The sequence below is a fragment of the Rhynchophorus ferrugineus genome, unplaced genomic scaffold (assembly GCF_030347505.1).
Source record: "Rhynchophorus ferrugineus isolate W39M unplaced genomic scaffold, kcgeb_rfMv2 rfM4, whole genome shotgun sequence".
NCBI classification, from domain to species: Eukaryota; Metazoa; Arthropoda; class Insecta; order Coleoptera; family Curculionidae; genus Rhynchophorus; species Rhynchophorus ferrugineus.
This window is the reverse complement of record NW_027472583.1, coordinates 23,064,787-23,085,098: the sequence shown is the minus strand read 5'-3', so window position 1 is coordinate 23,085,098 and position 20,312 is coordinate 23,064,787. Positions and strand designations below refer to the sequence as shown.

General features: G+C 30.1%; 3 protein-coding genes and 1 long non-coding RNA gene across 5 annotated transcripts in view; 2 read left to right on the top strand and 2 right to left on the bottom strand.

Moving 5' to 3' along the window:
* The window catches only part of LOC143195567 (protein inscuteable homolog), a 64,142-nt gene extending 50,985 nt beyond the window's left edge, over positions 1–13,157 (bottom strand). The window contains exon 1 of one of the 2 annotated variants that reach the window (XM_076402836.1): positions 12,943–13,157. The gene's annotated coding sequence lies outside the window, so the exon portion shown is untranslated. The remainder of the gene's footprint in view (positions 1–12,942) is intronic. The other variant, XM_076402837.1, reaches the window with a different exon arrangement.
* Positions 13,158–14,192: 1,035 nt separating this feature from the next.
* On the top strand, positions 14,193–15,153 carry RpS16 (Ribosomal protein S16). The gene is made up of 5 exons (XM_076402863.1): positions 14,193–14,305; positions 14,395–14,439; positions 14,531–14,662; positions 14,773–14,887; positions 14,943–15,153. The coding sequence occupies exons 1-5, from the start codon at positions 14,285–14,287 to the stop codon at positions 15,086–15,088; spliced, it is 459 nt and encodes a 152-aa protein (XP_076258978.1). The 5' UTR covers positions 14,193–14,284; the 3' UTR covers positions 15,089–15,153.
* A 143-nt stretch (positions 15,154–15,296) lies between these two features.
* Positions 15,297–15,720, top strand: LOC143195604 (uncharacterized). Its single transcript, XR_013005566.1, has 2 exons — positions 15,297–15,376; positions 15,547–15,720. It is a non-coding gene; the product is annotated as an uncharacterized LOC143195604 (long non-coding RNA).
* Positions 15,721–15,766: 46 nt separating this feature from the next.
* The window catches only part of LOC143195570 (myosin light chain kinase, smooth muscle), a 44,206-nt gene continuing 39,660 nt past the window's right edge, over positions 15,767–20,312 (bottom strand). The window contains exons 5-8 of the mRNA XM_076402839.1: positions 19,015–19,156; positions 18,760–18,959; positions 18,547–18,699; positions 15,767–17,987 (exon numbers count right to left, since the gene is read on the bottom strand). Coding sequence (XP_076258954.1) covers positions 17,096–17,987; positions 18,547–18,699; positions 18,760–18,959; positions 19,015–19,156 — 1,387 coding nt within the window. The 3' untranslated portion in view covers positions 15,767–17,095. The remainder of the gene's footprint in view (positions 17,988–18,546; positions 18,700–18,759; positions 18,960–19,014; positions 19,157–20,312) is intronic.

Genomic DNA, 20,312 nt, shown 5'->3' with positions numbered 1-20,312 from the left:
ATTCGTTATCGTGTTCTAGTTGGCGCTGCTGGCATCCCGCCCGTGTTCAACATCTGGCATTATATTTCTGGGTATTTTGTATCGTACAAGATCGCTACACTATGTTCAAGTAAATCCTCTACAGTACTTATGCAGCAGTGTTTACCAAACTGTCAACTAGTCATCTTTTCTGAACAAAATCTTCACCAAGAATGAGCATTGCCCGATCAACAATTGACCAATTTTCAGGAGATCATGATAAAGAATAACTTTCATGCCCCGTCAAATACCCGAGAGAATATACATATACTGAGTTGATAGAGACCTATCCACGAGTTTTTCCGTTTGGTATTATAATTCACATACCATAACAGATTGAAATCAGTGAAGTTTACATGTCCATATATTGACCTAAGTGATGTTCAGTCAGCCTAAGCAGGATCCATCTTTAAAAAATCTAAAAGTTGGTTGGTGGGTTACAGGAGAAGTCCCACGCTTTGGCTTTAAAAACTTTTTGTACCCCTCAAAAAAAAGTAGGACCCATCTTCCAAATGTATAGATTATTCTCATTTTGTGCAAACGTTTAAACAGCTACCTAGATAACATGACCAGTTACCCAAGGAGTGACTGGTCATGAAGAATGACGAAATGACCTGTATCAATTTAAAATGTTTAAGTATCAAGTATCATAAGACATAACAAAACTATTTTCCCTTGTTAGAATTCGTAGTACAAAATGCAGTGACGAACATGTTTCTTATCAATTGTCATTGCGAATTGTGCTACTTTGAGAGGTTTTCTACACTCTACGACAAAACTTTAGCACGCTATAAATTTTTAATTACAACTCTTAATATAACTAAATATGTGGATTCTAGATTCTACACTATAGACACAGAAAATCTATGGCACACATGCAGTATGAAATTGTCCAACAAATGATTAAGACGTGTTAGTTCTTTTGTGTATGCCATACGTATGTCAAGATATGACATGTTTGACATTTCAACTTATTCCAAACAAACAAAAATTTTGTGTCAAAAATGATAGAGATAGACGAGCAATTTTACGAGTAGCTTCAAATTCTATGTTAACAGCGAACGAAATCGCTTTTGAAATTCCGTAAAAATAAATGTAAGGAACATTCAACATTTTCAGCATGATACTAGATTTTTATGAAGAATTACGGAAACCACCTTTAAGTAAAAAACATAAGAAAGAATGCTTATAACTTGCTGAAGAACATATCTCAAGGAAAAAAGTGTCGTCATGTAACATTTTCGGACAAAGAGAATATATAGGCTGATGGATATAGGTATTGATAAAATTGATTTCTGGAAAAATCAGTCAAATATAGAACACACATTTTTCAGCACATAATATTAAAATCGCTGGTTTGTATATTATTGAAAATTATTGGGGTAAGTTATCACGGGCTCAAATATGAGTGGAAAAAAATTAATATTATGTTAAAAACCTATATGAAACACTGTCAAGAAACTGACTGTAAATACTCTAATAAAAACTGAAAATATTGTCATCAGTTTTAATCATCGGCTCTTTTTTGTAACCAAACTGTGTTATATTCTTATCACATAGTTTATTAACACGTTAGTGAACAATTCCTGTCTTTTTATAATTTATATGAATACCAGAACTAACCATCCTTAATCCTGCGATCTAAAAGCTAATCATTTTTTTTTAGTAAAAGTTGTAATGAAAAGTGAGTGTAACTCATGTAGGCTCATAATACTTTTTTCTATATTTTTAAAGCCAAAACAGATCCCAAATTATTCCATTTCAAAGATAATTTTTAATGATAATTAATAATATTAGCTTTAAGTAGGTACATAATTTTCTTCAGTAACCCTCTATCATCTTTCAAAAAAATTCATGATATCCCACCAAGGAAACTTCTGATCCTCATTAACCAAAAAATGAAGAAGTAGTAGAAATGCTGTATTATATTGCATTTGGCGAAAGTTATATTATCTTGTATATTAATGTATTATATTATATAAATGTATGTAAATGAGCTTGTTAATTATATTTCATAAGTTCATAATAATATATTTATAATAAGCCAAGATATTTATAAATGAACTCTCCTTCTTCCAATTGTTTAGTTCAGTTTCACTGACCTATTTGTAGCACATTTAGTTATAAAATACATAATTATAAACACGCAAACATATCCGGAAGAAATAGTTTTAAGAAAAACCCTTGTTACTTTTAGGATTTATATCATCATACACTTCAGGAAAATATTGTATCTATTGGTAAATGTTACTACCTTATAATGCTAGTGTGTCACTGTTGCGCTGTCGCGTACTCTGAGCACCATTGAAACACAAGTTACTCCAAAATGAGCTATTGCGCTTTCTGGATAGGATCAAAAAATTATTGTTTATCCGACATGAATTTCTACATATAGTCCGTTCGAAGTTATTTCTATATTTTTTTTAATCTAATTTTGTGACATCAAAACGTCGCAATGTTGCAATGTTGGGTTTTAGTTCAGTTTGGCGTTGACATACAATAAAATTCTAATATAGAAAAATAATTGAACAAAAATGTTATCAAATATAATTTATTTTAACATTATAGTACATCTAAAAACTACAGTTAATTTTACAGCCACAATAATTTATAGGTTAGAGTTATAACGTATTATCACTATTGCTTTCAAGAATTTTGCATACGTTTGACAACCGGACGACTCTAACAGGCTCGTTTGTTTACGTCTTTGAACTAATCAGACAGCATTGTCTCTCTTTTTAACTAGAATAAAATGAGAGCGAAAATATTGTCCGATTCTAAAACGAATTTACAAATTGCGGCAGACAATACTTTAAACATGTTGATGACATGTGTACAAAAAAACTTCAAATAGACTATAATGGCTAGAGATGAATAATACTTCAGATATAAATAAAGTTCACCTTAGAACCATAGATTTACAAACAAAAACCCTAGCATTGATTTAAAGTCCTTCCATATTTAAATAACTTATTTAATAGATTAACTTAATAAAAATATAAGATTTTTACGGCACCGATGATAATGTTAAACAGGAATGAACGGAAAGGTCATTAACATTTACCATTTTTATCATGAGATTATTTCCGTGTTTTCGGACTGACGGTTGGAACAAACCTCAAAAATCACGTTTAACGATACGAGGCAAATAATAATATTTTCGCTTTTATTGGGGATTTTGGTAGATTTTAGGGTCGAGCGCCTACCAGGTGTGCGCGCGTGGACAGAAGGGCACACGAGCCGATGTATGGTAAAGCACCAACCTTAACGGATCTACAGTGGCGTAGTTTTAGCCTGAGATTATTGTTATGTAAAATGATACGTTTGAACTGACCATTTGTCCTGTTTTTAAGATGTCATAAATAAAAGAATACAGGTTAAAACTGATTTCAAAGTATTAAAATATATATACTCAAACTAACAGGCCTATTAATTTTAATTGGTATACAACACATGGTGTCACTGTATATTTAATCGCATCGAGTACATTTGTAACCAACTTCATATTGAAGCTAACCCCCAAAAGATGCGTGTATAAATTTGACAGCTGTCGGATCATTAGTTTGTGCATTATAGTATTTTGAGTGAAGCAACTTTAATTATTGTCAAAAAAATGGATAAAAAGGAATTTCGCGTGTTGAAAAAATATTGTTTTTTGAAGGGAAAAAATACAGTTGAAGCAAAAATTTGGCTTGATGCCGAGTTTCCGGACACTGTCCCAGGAAAATCAACCATCAAGGACTGACAGACTTAACTTTTCAACAAAAACATTTTTCTGTACGTTGAAAATATCTACATTTTTGCCAAGCAAATCGAATTAACAAGAAGTTTTACTTTTTTGAATCAATTTGGAGAAAATAGTACCACCGAATGCTGTGTGAAGCTTATAACAGCCATGCTTTTGACCATAATTATTCAGGACATTCTGGTTTGAACGCATTACTCGATGAAACCGTTAATAACTATCCGCTATCAGCTACTATTGCTGCATTTGAAACTAGCATTGGGCGAAAAACAAGCAAAGACACAACAATGATATTCTTCAACATGACAACGCTCGACCACATGTTGCAAAACCGGCGAAAATATACTTGGAAACATTAAAATGGGAAGTACTACCCCTCCCGCCGTATTCTCCAGACCTTACTACTTCTGATTACTACTTGTATTTGTTCTGTCATATTAGTCATGCCCTATCTAATTAACACTTTATTTCTTATTATTATATCAAAAAATGAGTCGATTGGTGGCCCAAACTATACATAGTTCTTTCGAGATGGAAGCCGTAAATTCTGAAAAATTTGAAAAAGTAGAAGCTATTGATGAACAATACTTTGAATAAAATATATTGTACCGATTTTTTGCACTAAAACTTCAAATCAAAAAAAATCCTTTGAAACTAATGTATAGGCCATATGAGACTGATAACCATTAGAATGCAACGAAGAGTTAGGGGAGCAGTCTAATCTTTGTTCATATATTCAAATCTGAACCCGTTAAGGATTAAGAGGATTTTTCAAAATTTAAATAACAAAAAAAAAGATAAAGTTTTAAAGAGAAGACACCGAAGCAGTAGTATTACAAGTCAATGTATTGAGAAAAATTCATACCTAATGTACATTTGTAATATATCACAAATGGAAAGGCCACTATGGTTGTATTTGCTGATAACACTGTTATATTTATAATTATGTTGGAACTCGCATGTAGCAATATAAATAGCAGACAGAAATTAGTGAGAGTAAATCATGAGTATTGAGTATACATACAATCGCACTGTTTATATACCAATAAACATTAATAATATCTTATTTTATCGCATTTTATGTATTCTTTAAACATTTACAAATATTTAGTATAGAAATGGATAGTAAAAATATTGTTTATTTTTATTTCATTTGAAAAAAATACCTAATATGTATTAATAAAATAATTCAGGCCTACAGACTAAAATATCCCCTAAATATTCCATTAGATTTGGAGCACGATAAAATCGAAATGTATTTATTAATAGGAAGGAAATCGAAATGTATTTATTAATAGGAAGGATTTCATCGATAGATAATAAGTTGCTGCTAAAAAACTTAAGAAATCAACACCCAAGAGCTAGGTAACACTAAGACGCAAACTCAACAAAATCTAACCATAGTGTAATTCTGTAGTGAAGTATAGAAAAATAGAAAAAACACACCGCCAGTTATTCTCCCATTCTAATAAAAATCGAAATTGCGACACGACCTTATATCTTAGGACTTATCTCATTACTAAAATAGCCGAACTGGACGTCAAAATGCATAACAATTAATTATATTTACACGATCAATAATGTAATTAAAAACCGTTAATCATACTGGTTATTTTTTGTGATTTTAAAACGTACGGGGACGACTATGGTCGCCACCCTTATTTTAACCCATATGCTCCCGTATTCACCCGTATTGAGATTCGCAGCTGTTAAAGATGTGCATTTTCATTAAACAACTTTCACATGTGTCATGATACAAAACAAAACTAGATCAGCCGGTAAAATTATTTGTACTGAAGATTTTAAATAGAAATTATTATAATAGTGTATTATTAAATGTGATTTATGAAAAGGGCTTATATATTATCTAATTATCTACTATAGTAAATTAAGTAAATGATTAAAAGTAGTAAATTAAAAACGGAAAATGAAAACTAAAAAATTAAATATACACGATAATACAGAAATTTATTCACAAATACTAAAATTATATATTAAGACTAATTAGATATTAAGGTTAAGAAGATGAGATCATGATAACAAAACTTATCTTGTTTTCTATCAATTAAAACAAATTTGGATCACATTTAAATAGCAAAAAAATTGCTATTAGTTTTGTAATAGTAAACCATTAAATCATTGTGTTTATATTTAATTTACTTCAGAAAAAAGATGCTATTGATTGCAATATTGCAACTTTTATTAATTAGTGTTATCGACTATTAGCAAGGTTTCGGTGAGTAGAGTCGATGTAAATTAAAGTTACCTCTTAACGTTAAAAAATGTTCTTTACAATAAATAGTGCCAATGCTATGTGCTAATACATTATTCAATAAGTTTCAGACTTAATATATAGACGCCGCCACATTCTAAAATTGCTAAACCTAATTTATTAGTCCTAACCTTCAAACAATCTGACCTTTATTCCAAAAGTTGCAATAGATAACAGAAATAACTTTTGTTATTTTGAAAACAATGCACTGTCGATGGAAACAATGGTCTACAAAATAAATGAATTGCGCTTTAAATTGCTTTTCCATCCACCGTATAGCATCTCCGACTACTGACTATTTGGTTTGGACATCCTGAGTGTGCTGTATAGTTTTGGCTTTATTTGGTTTTAGAAATGCGTAGTGATTTTTAACCCCATCAAAAACACAGATTGGATTTCCAATTTTAACTATAGTAACATATTAATTTTGATTTACTCATGATAATTTGATTCAGGAAGGGGTTCTTCCTTTTTGTCATTTAAACAATGAATTTCAACTCGTTAAAAAGCAGATTTCATACATTGACTATCATTACTGAGGGTTTTAGACACTTATTTACGGATGACAAATCAACTCCAAAACCAATGATTCAGATAATATTTGAAGAATTTGATACAAGTCTTCGTTGACCAATCCCCCCAATTATTAATCACTGAACTTCAATTCAATCAAATCAAAATCATCATTGATCACGCGCAAATAACCTTAGATACATAAAAACCACTTAAGTAAATTATTTAGTAATAAGTCACGTTTCTCCGTAAATTTAGATTTAATTATAGCCGAGGCACCCTGTAAATTAGGAGGAAAATAAGCAAGGAAAAACCACACCACATTGCAACTGTATCTATTTAGAACTTAATCTATTCGTCTTTATTGATAATTTAACTCCAATAATGTTATTGTTAGTTTTTTTTCTGATGACCTTGCCAAAGCAAGGTGATTGAATTAGGTCGATGTAAAACAATTAATTTAAATTTAATTTATTTTAAAAATCTCAACTAAAATGATATCTGAGGCCAGTATTCTCGTTACTACTACAGTTACAATAATTCTATTGCTTCTTTACGTAGGGCGATATATATAATATATAATATATATAATTAACCTTAATTACTCTACTTACCGATAAAGTTTTTTATAGTGACTTATTTTTACGCCAAACACCAATATCATCTGTGTATTAATTTTGCTTTAATTATTGATTAATGTTTCGCCATTAATAAGAGTCTGCTGTATTTAATTTTCATTATCTAAACATAATTTCTGATTATAATAACAGTTAAAAAACATTAAAGTAAAAAAAAATTAATTAAAGTTTTTACACATATGGTAATTCTAATCAACCCCTTGTAAAAAAAGATTAACTGACGAAAACTGTTTCCTGCTACTTAAAATTATAAACCTAATGCATCACAGAACAAGTGAATAAATCAATGAATCATAACTTTTCAAGGCCACCTAGGTGATTCCGCTGTTTTCTGCGGTTAGTTCGATCACGATTTTTTAAACAACATTCAGTAAATAGTTGAAATTTCATGGGATACATCAATTAGTGTTTTAAATTATTTTGTAAAACGTTATTTGTTTTGAACTGTTGTAGTTAATATAGCGTATAAAAAAATTCTGAATAATTTTATATAAAAATCAAAACAAATAGAAATACATTTTTTATAGAAATGTATTTTCGTACAACTTCTCTCATCATAATTTGGCAGCACTTACAGTACCCGATATGTATTGCAAATATTAGGTAAAGTAAAAACATCTTATAATATTTTCCATTTGATGGGAACCACAGCCTTACATTATTTATGAACATCAACAAAAATTCAGTAAATTAACGTAGGTTAATCAAACAACAAAATTAATGAATGTCAAAAATACAAATACAAATGTCAATCAAAATCAAAATCAAAATACATACAAGCACTATATACCGTCTTAGTTATTAATAGTGCCCTATTAATTACACGATATAATACATATATATTCCGATCAATTAAACAGTGAATTCACGTCATCTAAATTTATGACGTCAAAACCTCACAATGTTGCCACATAAACTTAGCTCGTTTTGGCCTTGACATATATCAAAGTTATATCCTAAATAAAATCATGAAACAAAAATAATGTTATCAAATATGATTTATTCTAACATTATAGTACATCAAATACTTATATTATCTCATCAGTGTTCGAAAAAAATGATTAGAAACGCTATCTGTTTCCGACCCTGACTAATGGTTTCGACCATTTAAATTAGAGTATTAATAAGCAGAGATTTGAAATCCATCAAAACATGCAAATCGCCAAAACAATGTTTGCTAGTTTATAACAGGCACCATAATTACTATCATTAATGTTTTGAAGAATTTTGTAGACGTTTGACAACCAGGCGAATTTTGTACGCTCATTCGGTTATCGCCAGATAGCATTGTACCTCTTTTTAACTAGAATAAAGTGAGAAAGAGAATAATGTATTTAATGAATAATTTAAAATTAGGATAGCCAATCCATTCGACATCTTGATGACGTAAATTCACTAATATTTTAAATAGACTATAGGTCCAGTTTATGAAAAATTATATTAATATATTTTTTAAAAATTAGAACTTATTATTTAATAAGTTAACATTTTGCGAGTTAAACAACCTTACAAATAATCAGATATATGAAAGTAATCCCGTTAGCTATGCACGAATTGGTGCAAGAAATGGATCTCTCAATGACGATTAAAAGTATCGTTAAAAAAATTGCTGTTGGAAATAAATCCAGTCGAGTTAAACTGTTTATCCGCCAAATTGCCATAATTAAACCGATAAATTATAGCACAAGATGGGTTTTATCAAGAATCACTTAAGATCTGGGTTACCTCTTTCTTTTGTAAACTATTTGTATAGTTCTTATACTGGTTTTCTTATTTGTAAACCTTTTCTCATCTGTGTTAATTATTTTAAAGCATAAAGCTTAAAGTATCTATAACGCTTTCCATCAAGGGCAAATTGATGCTAAACAAAATGAAACCAGCTGTTGGTTAATTGTTGGTAAGGGTATCCGATTCAATTTGTATTGATTGAGTGATCCACGACTTCAAAAATCCTCCCAAGAGATTGTCTGGACGTACCAAATGTTACAATTTTGTAGATTCGTTCGCGTTACCTCCGTGTAGTACAGAATGTCTATATTTACGTTCGCCCTGTGACATGCCATTTTCATGGAATCACATATCGTTCGCGCCTAGTGGCTAGGGATGGCGAAAAAATATCGATATGTATTTATGGTCGATATTTTCCGAATGAGAATATCGAACTTTTGTGAGCGAATTGAAATATCGATACTAAAAACGTAGGATTTTTGTGGGTTGTGGAGAAAAGTGGGTTGAAGTAAGGCAATGTCGATATTAGCATATCGATCATTTTTAAGTAGTGGTTATTCTGAAGGAGCCATAGTCGGCATTCAATAAACTTCGGCATTTTGCGATGATGCCATTCACAAACGATGGAAAGGTTTTTGTTTTTTTTTGGCCTGGAACCGGGTAAGCTAGGGGAATCCTGTTACGGATACCTGGTCGGGAAGACCCGCAGGAATAAGCGAATTGGACTACCCACTAAACCCCCCAACTGATACATCTTACTGTTAGTGTTGGAAAGGTGCAATCTAATCAGCAGAGCTGAGTATCTACACTACATACTACACTAGCCTGTTTATATCGCATCTAAAGCTTTTATTTTTATTCTTCATTTTCCGTATTTTCCGTATTGTATGTTATTCACAGTTTATCGTTGTTCACATATACTGTCAGATTATTCGAGTTCATTAAGTATTTTTTCATGTTATAAGTAAGATTAAGAAGTTTCAGATATATCGTTTGTAATATTTTTATTCATTTGTTTAACATATCTCTTTTACATATAAAAGTAAACATTATATTGTTATTTGTTCTTGTACTAATCAGATTTTAGTTTTCTATAATAGTGTAGTGACCTTGAAGCATGTCGAATTTTACATCGTGGAATAAGTGTCTACAAAATACCCAGAAATCTAATCCCAGATGTTGAATAAGGGCGGGGTGCCAGCAGCGCCAACTAGAACCCGATAACGAATAGCTGGCAACCCCGAGACGTTTATCTGGGATGTTGTTGAAGGGTATTTCCATTCATTCAGTACTCGACCATCGTTTGATTTAGACGTGCCACCATCGACTGCCCAAGCCTCGTCACCAAGTAATACCGCTGCCATCCGTTTTATCATTTGTATTTTTCACATTTTTTATATAGCCAATAAATAACGGTCACATAATGTAAACACCACTGTTTCATTTCGTTTTACCTCCATTCACCGAACCATCTAATTTACCCTAAAATAGTTTAAAATTATTTGAAAAACATCAAATTTACATATATTAGACTGTAACAGAGTAGTAAATCTCACATCCTGAAGAATGTATTGAAATTTAACTCAATTGAGGATTTTAAAACGTGGAAATATAATATATGATATACCGATATACGGGTAACTATGTTGGTAAAAACTGTAAAACATCTAGAGTCGCATCAGATTTTATAATATTATATCAAGGTTCAATCAATGTTCTAATATTATTCTGTAATATAATTGTTATAATGGGTAAACATAGACTATATCTGTTATGACACATCTTGGATTTACTCTCTTTTCCTATAATAAAAGTTATAAAAATAATATTTTATAAGAATTTATTGGTATTATTTTAAATATGTAATATAAGATGACACATGTACCAATAAACTTAGCAAAATTTGAACTCAAATTTAAAGGGATTAAAATAATGGTTATTTTATGAATCCAAGAAATAATATTCTATAGATATCACATTCTTGAAATGTGCATATAAATAACAAGAACTGGCAACGTGGCAAAATCAATGCATTTTAATGTGCATGTCAGACCACCCTCAAAACCTAAAATTCTCACCAAGCAATAATTTTTTTGTGAATATATCGACACATGTTTATACTCCTGTCTCTTGGCGTCGTTCAATATATAGGATTTAAATACTCCCCTCCAGGGTAAATCTAGACCGATATTGGAATTCTATCAAACATTTTATAATAATAGATCAATTGTAAAGTTAAATCTTTTCATCATACAGGACTCCAAGGGTATACATGAAAGATTTTTCTCCCAAGTCAAGCCATTTTCACAAGTCTCCTTTTTACCAACTAGGGTTTATCTAGACTGAATCTACTGCTTAACGTGGACTCCGAACCACGGTCCTCAGCATCAAACCTACCGACTGACGAGTGACCAACTTGGATATCATCCCAGAGGACATCCAATATTATCCAGCCTGGTAACTGGCGTGATTAGGATCATTTTCCTTATTCGACTTTTCCCTCTTGCCTACCGATAGTCACAAATGTCAAACAAACACAAATTTACGACCATGAACCAGCAGTCGATTTTACAACTGCGACAACCAAGTCGGCAAACTACATATAAAAAGATGCTTCTTTTCATTTGATTTTTTGTTTCGTCCTAAAATATTACTGAAAAGTTTTGGTGATATTTATAATTTTTCTAACATTTTAACGAAAATTTGGAGGAAAATTCCCAACTCTGATTCAAATAGAAAGTCAAACAGCTATATCCAAGCACTTGCACGACATGGTTCTTTTTCAATGCACCAAATTGAAATTATGTAGTATAAATAGAAACAAAATTTAAATGGCATTAGTTGAATTTAATAGTTATAAGTTATAGTATTAGTAGAAAATATTAACGTTACTGAACTTCGATATATAAAAAGCTGAACAAACAGAACTTGTTATCTAATCCATTGTCCTTCGAGAATGAAATTCGATACATATGAAACGCAACTAAACAGAAAATATTAGATTCAAAATAAATTTCAAGGTTTGCGCTTTAAATGCAAGGGACCCGCAACAGTCTGACTGAATTAAATGTGCTTTTTTCATAAGCAAACAATGCTGACGATATAAAACTTCCATTATCACAAAATCAGACTACTGAAATAAAAAAAAACAGTTCTATACAACAAAATCATAATCAGCTACTAAAAGCATCTATTTTTATACATAAATGATATATAACTACGATACTCTGTAAATTATAAACTAGCATTACGAATTAGTTGATATGAGAAATTAAACGTAAAGTATAAGCACCCATTGTTCACATTTCATTGCCATTAGCTTGAAGTTAACTAGATTGTTCTTACTGCTAATTATTCTAGCAATATCATTATATTGATAAAAATATTATTAATATAATTAATAATCATAAAACTGGAATAGATTTTTTATTAAGTATATCTAAAGTTAATACCGTCAACATTAAAGATAACTCGTTTACTATAAAATATGCCAAATATATGAATGAATGTATTCGAAATCACTACACCCAATACTATACCATTTCCAAGAAATTATGATTTTTTACTTCTCTTCGGGCAGTTATATCTCATAAAACCTGTTCTAAAATCACGATTTATTCATTCAGAACTCTACGCGAGGTAAAATCATTAGACCATTATAAATCTTCTTATTATTCATCTGCATGTGTCATCGGATTTACAAGAAACCGAAAGTTTTAAGATAATTACTACTGTCTCTTACGAATAGTGTCGAAGTTATTTGGAACTAAAGATGACACATTGTTTTATATCCACCTTAAATCACATAATAATAAATAAATCATAACCATAGGATTAGAATAATAACATTAATTAGTATAAAAGATAATTATAATATATTTTATAATACTACTTATATAACAGGTATATCATTTTTAAACATGAGTAAAAAATTAAATTGATTAAAAAAAGTATATTTTAAAAATTATAAAACTATATAATAGGAACATTAAATATATAATTCTAAATAATAAGTATTATTTACTTACATATTATATAAAATCCTATCAAAAGTATTACTTGCGGCACTTTACCCGGAGAAAATTTAGTTTATTACAGCACAATTAATAAAAATAAAGTATAACTTGTTGCATTTTTGCCGGTTCATCAATTTATTGCATTAACTACATCAATAACAAAATTTTAATTGAATTAATTCTAACGCAAAGTTTACGCATGGGTTTTTTTACGTTGGAAGGGGATTGGAATACATAATTTCCATTGGCTGTGATTTGTTTAGAATTAAAGGAGTATTATATAGTCACCCCTTTATAAAATGTATGTTGTATGCATGTATGCCCAATTCAATAAAATTAATTTCAAAAATTGTTTTTCTGAATTATATATAAATACGTATTAATTATTTTGTATAACTCAAATATATACTAATTTATTTAAAAAAGCAATTATTATTATTATTATGCAACTAAATATGATAGCAAATATTTTGGTGGTTGCATATATATGAATCAAATAAAATATTTTACAAAGAGACAAATTATAAATAATATATATATATATATATATATATATATATATATATATATATATATATATATATATATATATATATATACACATATAGATATAACTCAAATTTGTAGTATTAAAACATTTAAGACACTACATTGATATTAGTAAATGTTTTAGAAGTCAGGAAACTCTACAGAAAGTGAAGCATGATTGGCTCGAGCAGGGCGTGCGTGTTCATGCGGACAAGTATTTTAACTTTTGGTAAAAATAGTTGTGTCAATAATCGATATTATATTTTCGGCCGTTTATAATATACATATATATTTAAATTATTATATAATTCTATTGTCCACGTGTATGTCACTAAACTCCCCCTGAACGGTCGAATCGCTTTTGATGAAATTTATTTTGTGGGCATTCGTAAAATTACCTGGTAATTCATATATATATTCTAACTAAACAAATATGTTCAAAATTTCAATGTTCTGACAGAACAATGTCTGTTGTGTCCATACACTATAAATATTTCCATTACAGTGCATCATTTTATATTAACTTAAATTTAGCTTTAGGTTATTTTAAATTTACCCTTCTTAATATTGTATTTATGTGATTGTGTGACTTCGTCACGTTTGCACAATTACTTTTTTTTAATTATTTACAGTTTTCCTTAATTCGATTTCGATTATGCCCAGCACCAATAGCTACCCATATCACGTGACAGTTAATATAGAATGTCAAATTTAATTGAATACGCATGCTTATTTGCAACCAATCACGTTCTGTCTTATTTGAAGTTTCGTGATGTCTTTACATAGTTGGTGTCAATTCTAACATCCGTTCTTTCTCGTCAAGTGTATGAAAATGACTACACCAAAGGTAGCTATAACCGATTATTTTCTTTAAAAATAACTTTATTTTGGTATTTGATGATGATATGTATACTAACGTAGATCTAATTATTTTAGCCAAAAAGAGAACCAATCCACGCTGTCCAAGTTTTTGGCAGAAAAGTAAGTTTTTAATGTTTATAACCTTCAATACAACGTGGTAGCATACCATGTCACTCTTCATGTTAAGTTATATGTGTAATTAATATTTTAGAAATCAGCTACGGCTGTGGCTTATTGCAAAAGAGGCCGTGGTGTTCTCCGAGTAAATGGACGTCCCTTAAACCAAGTGGAGCCTAAGATGCTCCAAGATAAGCTTCAAGAACCTATTCTACTTTTAGGAAAGGTATGTTTGATTACTAATATGAAATTTTTAATATTAAGGTATGAATATTAATAGTTTTATAACAAATTGTCTGTTTAATGAGTATGTATAATGGTTCTTAATATTTTTAGGATAAATTTTCTGCCGTTGACATCAGAGTTCGTGTAAATGGTGGTGGTCATGTATCCCAAATTTACGCTATTAGACAAGCCATTTCAAAAGCTTTAGTGGCTTATTATCAAAAATGTAAGTTTACTTTAAATTATTTTACATCTAAATATACTAAACATTGTATCTATAGATGTTGATGAAGCGTCTAAAAAGGAACTTAAGGACATCCTCATCCAATATGATCGTACTCTGTTGGTAGCAGATCCACGCCGTTGTGAACCTAAGAAATTCGGCGGTCCAGGAGCCCGGGCTCGCTACCAAAAATCTTACCGTTAATTTTATAGGTTATTGTACATGTTTATTTGGATATTTTCAAATAAACCTCATCTATTTGTAAGATATAGTTTTGTTTTATTTTCTTATATTTATCCCTTATGATGACTTTAAAGGGTAAGTGATATATCATATCAATTAAATATAAAATTGACTTATTATTTTTCAGGAAGTCCCCAAACTATTTATATATATATGTATATATATATATATATATATATATATATATATATATATATATATATATATATATATATATATATATGATGCAGTAACGTACTTATATTAAAGGTGAGTTTTTTTTATTTATTATTTATTTTCATTCTGAATTATTCATGATGAGCTTTTTATCCCGAATATGAGAATTATCTATGAAATCAGTTTTAAACTGAAACATTAGTTAACTTTGTTATTAGCAATTGTGTTTGTAACTGTTTACTTAGTTTGTTTATTAATTTCAGGTATAGCCGATGTTACCTTATATTGGATCACTAAACTGACCATTGTAAGTTATTCTATATAAAATTTAGAAAGTAATATATCTGTTCTCAACTTATAATCATAGCATCTATCTACTAATGATTTGTATTTTTTGGGAAAGTTGCAATAGTAATATAATATTTATGAAAAATTCATACCTGATATTTTAGTTGTAGTTTTCTGTAATAAAATATCTGAAAATGTGGGGTAGATTTTTATTAAAAATTAACTGATTATAACACAAATCATGTAGTAATATAAAGCTAAAATACTTTTATTTTTCCCATGCAACAATAAACCACTCTTTACAACATTAATATCTTAAGATTTCTATATAATGAATAAGTTGACTAGAATACATTGCACATCAAAACATGATATATATCATTAACAAATAGGGAGTACAAATATTGTACAATATTTCATTATTTTACTAAATATATTGTAAAATAAAATAAGTGGCAACTTATCGAGAGCAACAATCAAAACTTCCCATAAAAAAATGTTTTTAACAATCATTATGAAACAGTTCAGTATCTATTTTAGCACCCATTCTTTTTAATGCAATTATCATATTTACAGCTTTTATCCATCTTCTTTTTATTACATATCTCTTAAGTTTAGTTGTGTTCAGAGCAATCTTTGAATGGACAGTTGATGCTTTCAGCCAGGGATGTTCCAAAGCCTGCTTTGCTGTTAATCGAGATCTATATAAAAAATGAAATTTCAGACATTTTATTTTATAAGATGAATTAAGTTTTGAAGTATCAGTAATGATATTGTGGCTTACCTGTAATTTGTAGATAAAATAATAAACAGAACATTTAAAGGAAAGAAATGGAACAATATAAATATGACATAATTTATTCAATAATTATAAACACAAAATAAAAAAGTGGTTTGTGAAAAATGCTTATGATCCCACAAGATGTAATATCAGGACGCTAACACAAACAATACAATAACATATAACAATTAAATAATCTCTGATTTAAATAATATTTTCATGTTTGCTCTCTATTAAACAGTCTTTAATGTTAACAAATTATATTCAAAAAAATATGCTTTAAGTGTGGAGTTTTTAAACAAGATGTATATGGTTGTAATGACTGTTCAAAAATCTTTGAGTAATTATAGATTTCAATACAATAACGGAAACACATCAAACAAAAGCCTTTCTTTGTTTCATAACAATAAATAATTTATACTACGGAAAGAACATTTTTCTCCTTAATCTCGTTAACGTTCAGTCCAAAAATCTGTGTATCTATAAAAAATAGTGGAATTTATTACAATAAACCACAATACTAGTTTATGAAAAATGTATAACCTAGAATGGTCATATTATAAATGCCTTTGATTTGAACACAATTTTGTGGACTGATCTAAAGTGATGAGTATTATCATAAGGCAATTAAAAAATACCTATGTGATAATAATTACGGGCATAACATCACCACACAAAATACAAGACAGTACTAATGTAAATCACGGTGATACCACGTTGTTGCTGACGGAACCTCATCATATTTAGGACTTGTTTAAATGAAACTGTGTGATTTTTTTGTTGGTAGCCCTAGTTTGAAAAAAATTATTTAGTGAACTAATCGTCCTTTGTCCTAGAGTGTCATCTTCGCTAAATTCCGATGAAAACGATCCATGTCGTGCACCACGAATTCGTCCGACTGGTCCTTTAGATCCCTCCCAATTATCCAATAATTGTAACAGTAAGTCCTTGGTACCGTTTGCTTCTATACTGCTCTGTCTTTGAATGCCTTTCTCTTCGTCTGACTTTTTATAAATATTTCTAGAGCTCATAGGCACGTCTCTACTAGAATTTATATTGATCTTGTTTTTTATTTTACGCCATGGCACTCCACAAGCAGGACTTTCTGGGTGATCTTTTGGCAAATTATTCGTACTTTCCGTGTGTTCATCAAAGGAAGGATTAACCAAAGACGTGTCTAGATTGGAGAGTCTAAACAACTTTTCTGATAATATTTTAATCTCATCTGCCAGATTCTTCCTCTCTGAACTGTCTGGGTGCTTTAAGATACATGTTGAGTCGGAGGCACGTCTCATGTGATCGCCATTTACCTGTAACAACGCCGGGGGTGGTGGTAAATTATCCTTATTGGGCGATTCAAAAAAGATGTTATCATTTTCAATACTAGACGCTAAGCTACCGCAAGGGGATGGAGAGTCCGCCACTAACGAATGCGATGAATCACTATCCCCACCCCGAACACCTTCCCCATCACATATTTCGAAAACGTACGGCGAGTTTGGATGTTCGTTCCAACGTTCCACAAACAGTTTTAGATTATCCTTGGTCACGTCCATCGAATCCGTATGTTGCAAAATCGGTTTTTTCTTTCGCAGCCACTCGTGTTGCAAGCATTTCTCCGCTGTCATTCTTTGGCTGATGAGAAACAGATATAGACAAAGACCCTTGGTTAGTAATGGAATTAATTGTATATGATGTCATGCGTTAAAGCAAGGCAGCCAACCCAAATTAGCATTAAACAAATCAAGGACCAAATAAATAGAGAAACAAAGCCTTATTTTCAAGGTCGTCTTTACAATACTAAAGTACATCAGTCAAATCTTTATAGAAGACTAAGAAAAATTGTCATTTTTTTTTGTAATTAGCTTCTGTAATTTTGTAGAGAGTTAGAGGAAGTAAAGTTAATAACTAAAGACTACCTTGTAATTTTGTGTTTGTAATTCGAGACATTTTCCTTTGTATATATTTAAAACAACAACACATAATAATGATACAAATAATATACATACAGAAGGAACGTCCCTCTGTTAGTGGGTCTCTCCATAAGTAAGAAAAGAAAGCTAATTTGGGTCTTTGTCTTGCTTGTTGATGACTACAGTAAAAATATCTCAGCATGAATGATTCAAAACGGGTACATCTGAGATATTTTTGAAGCAGAAAAAGTTTATTGGTAAAAAGATGCAGATATACTTACTCAAGATCCTTGAGAAGAAGTTTCTTAATAAAATCTTTGGCATTATCAGAAATATTTATAAAGGCCTCATCATCAAAGTCATATTTAGCTATTGTTACATTTGCCATTGTTTCCACATCAGTTGAACCCATAAATGGAGATAAACCCGAAAGCCTATAAGAAAAAATGTTTATAATTAGATGGACCAAAAGTATTCTTAAACATTGAACTTACAAAACGTAACATATTACACCAACGGACCACATATCGGTTCCATAGCCGATGGCATCAAAATTAACAACCTCAGGAGCTACAAATTCGGGAGTTCCAAATAGAACCTGCAATTTCTTATCAGGATCAAACTTTCTAGCCAGACCAAAATCAATTATCTTGATCCTGTTTCCAGTTTTTGTTAAACATAGTATATTTTCAGGCTAAAATATAACTGCTCATTGAAAAAAGTACATCAATTTTTAACAGCTTTTGTACCTTCATATCCAGATGTAGAATCCTTTGTTTATGTATGAAATCAACTCCCTCGCATATTTGCCTCATGAATACAGTGCAGGCTTTTTCAGTCAGGATAAAATCATCATCAATCACTCGTTCAAATAATTCTCCCCCTTCGATCCTAGAGAAAAAAATACTTAAGTTAATATAACGCAATAATACGACGTATAGTTTATATCTTTTATCTTAAACAAATGTCGAAATATCGTGAAATGAATTTCAAAGAAACCGGAAATTCAAGTACTAGTAAAAATGATCTATTTTTAAGTCATAATCGAAACGTATTTCGAAACAGGGATAGTTTATTAAGCAATTAAAAAATTGGATACAACCTAAGCACTTTCCAACAGTATTTTTAAAATGTTTGAAACTATTAGTAGCGCAGCTCTGTGGAATGTTTCAATGTCAGGCAGGACGATTTAAACCGGGAGCTAGTCGGAATCATGTTGCAACTTTATGAGTAATAAACGATGACATTTTAATCAACGTTTCCATTCCCAAATAAGTCTCAAGCATTAAACTATTTCTATTTTTGAAATTCAAGATTTCCATCATATACTGAAAACCAGCCTTTATTGTTGGAAAACAATTACAATACTAATGGTAGTTTTGTTTAAGAAAAGTACATCATGTTAAATGTCAATCGATTATATATATATTTAATTTGAAAAATATATATTTTTCTAAAAATAAAAAATTGCTTTGGCACTATACACGAATTTTATTTTCATTATAAATATTACATAGCTAAAACATCATAAATTGTTTTAAAAAAGACGTTTCTATAAACGTGTGTTGCATAACCTCGAAATTGGTGATTGAATATGTTTGGTATACGCACGTATTAACCGGATAGAAATTTTTTAAAAATCAAAGTCAACATAAAATTATTTATAGATATTTCTGATGAGCTCCGGATCTAAATGGCATCGAGTGACATTGAAATCCACAATTATGTTAATAAAAAAACAACACCGCCCTGGAACATGGCCAAGCCTCTGGTGGAAGTTTTAATTTATCTAACTCGTTTCAGTAAATTTCACTATAACTCCTAACACTGAAGCTCGGTAAAGTAAATAGGAGTTAATTATAGCGAATTAAGTAAATAAGGGAGTTGAAACTGACGCGCTATAGGACATTGAAAAGGTTTTTATGAGTTGCGTAATGTTTGATTAATTTTAATAAATATACATAAGTACTTGTATAATTACAAACAACAATGCAGGATTAGACATTCAAACACTACTGATAATATATTTTTTTATTAAATATAGATG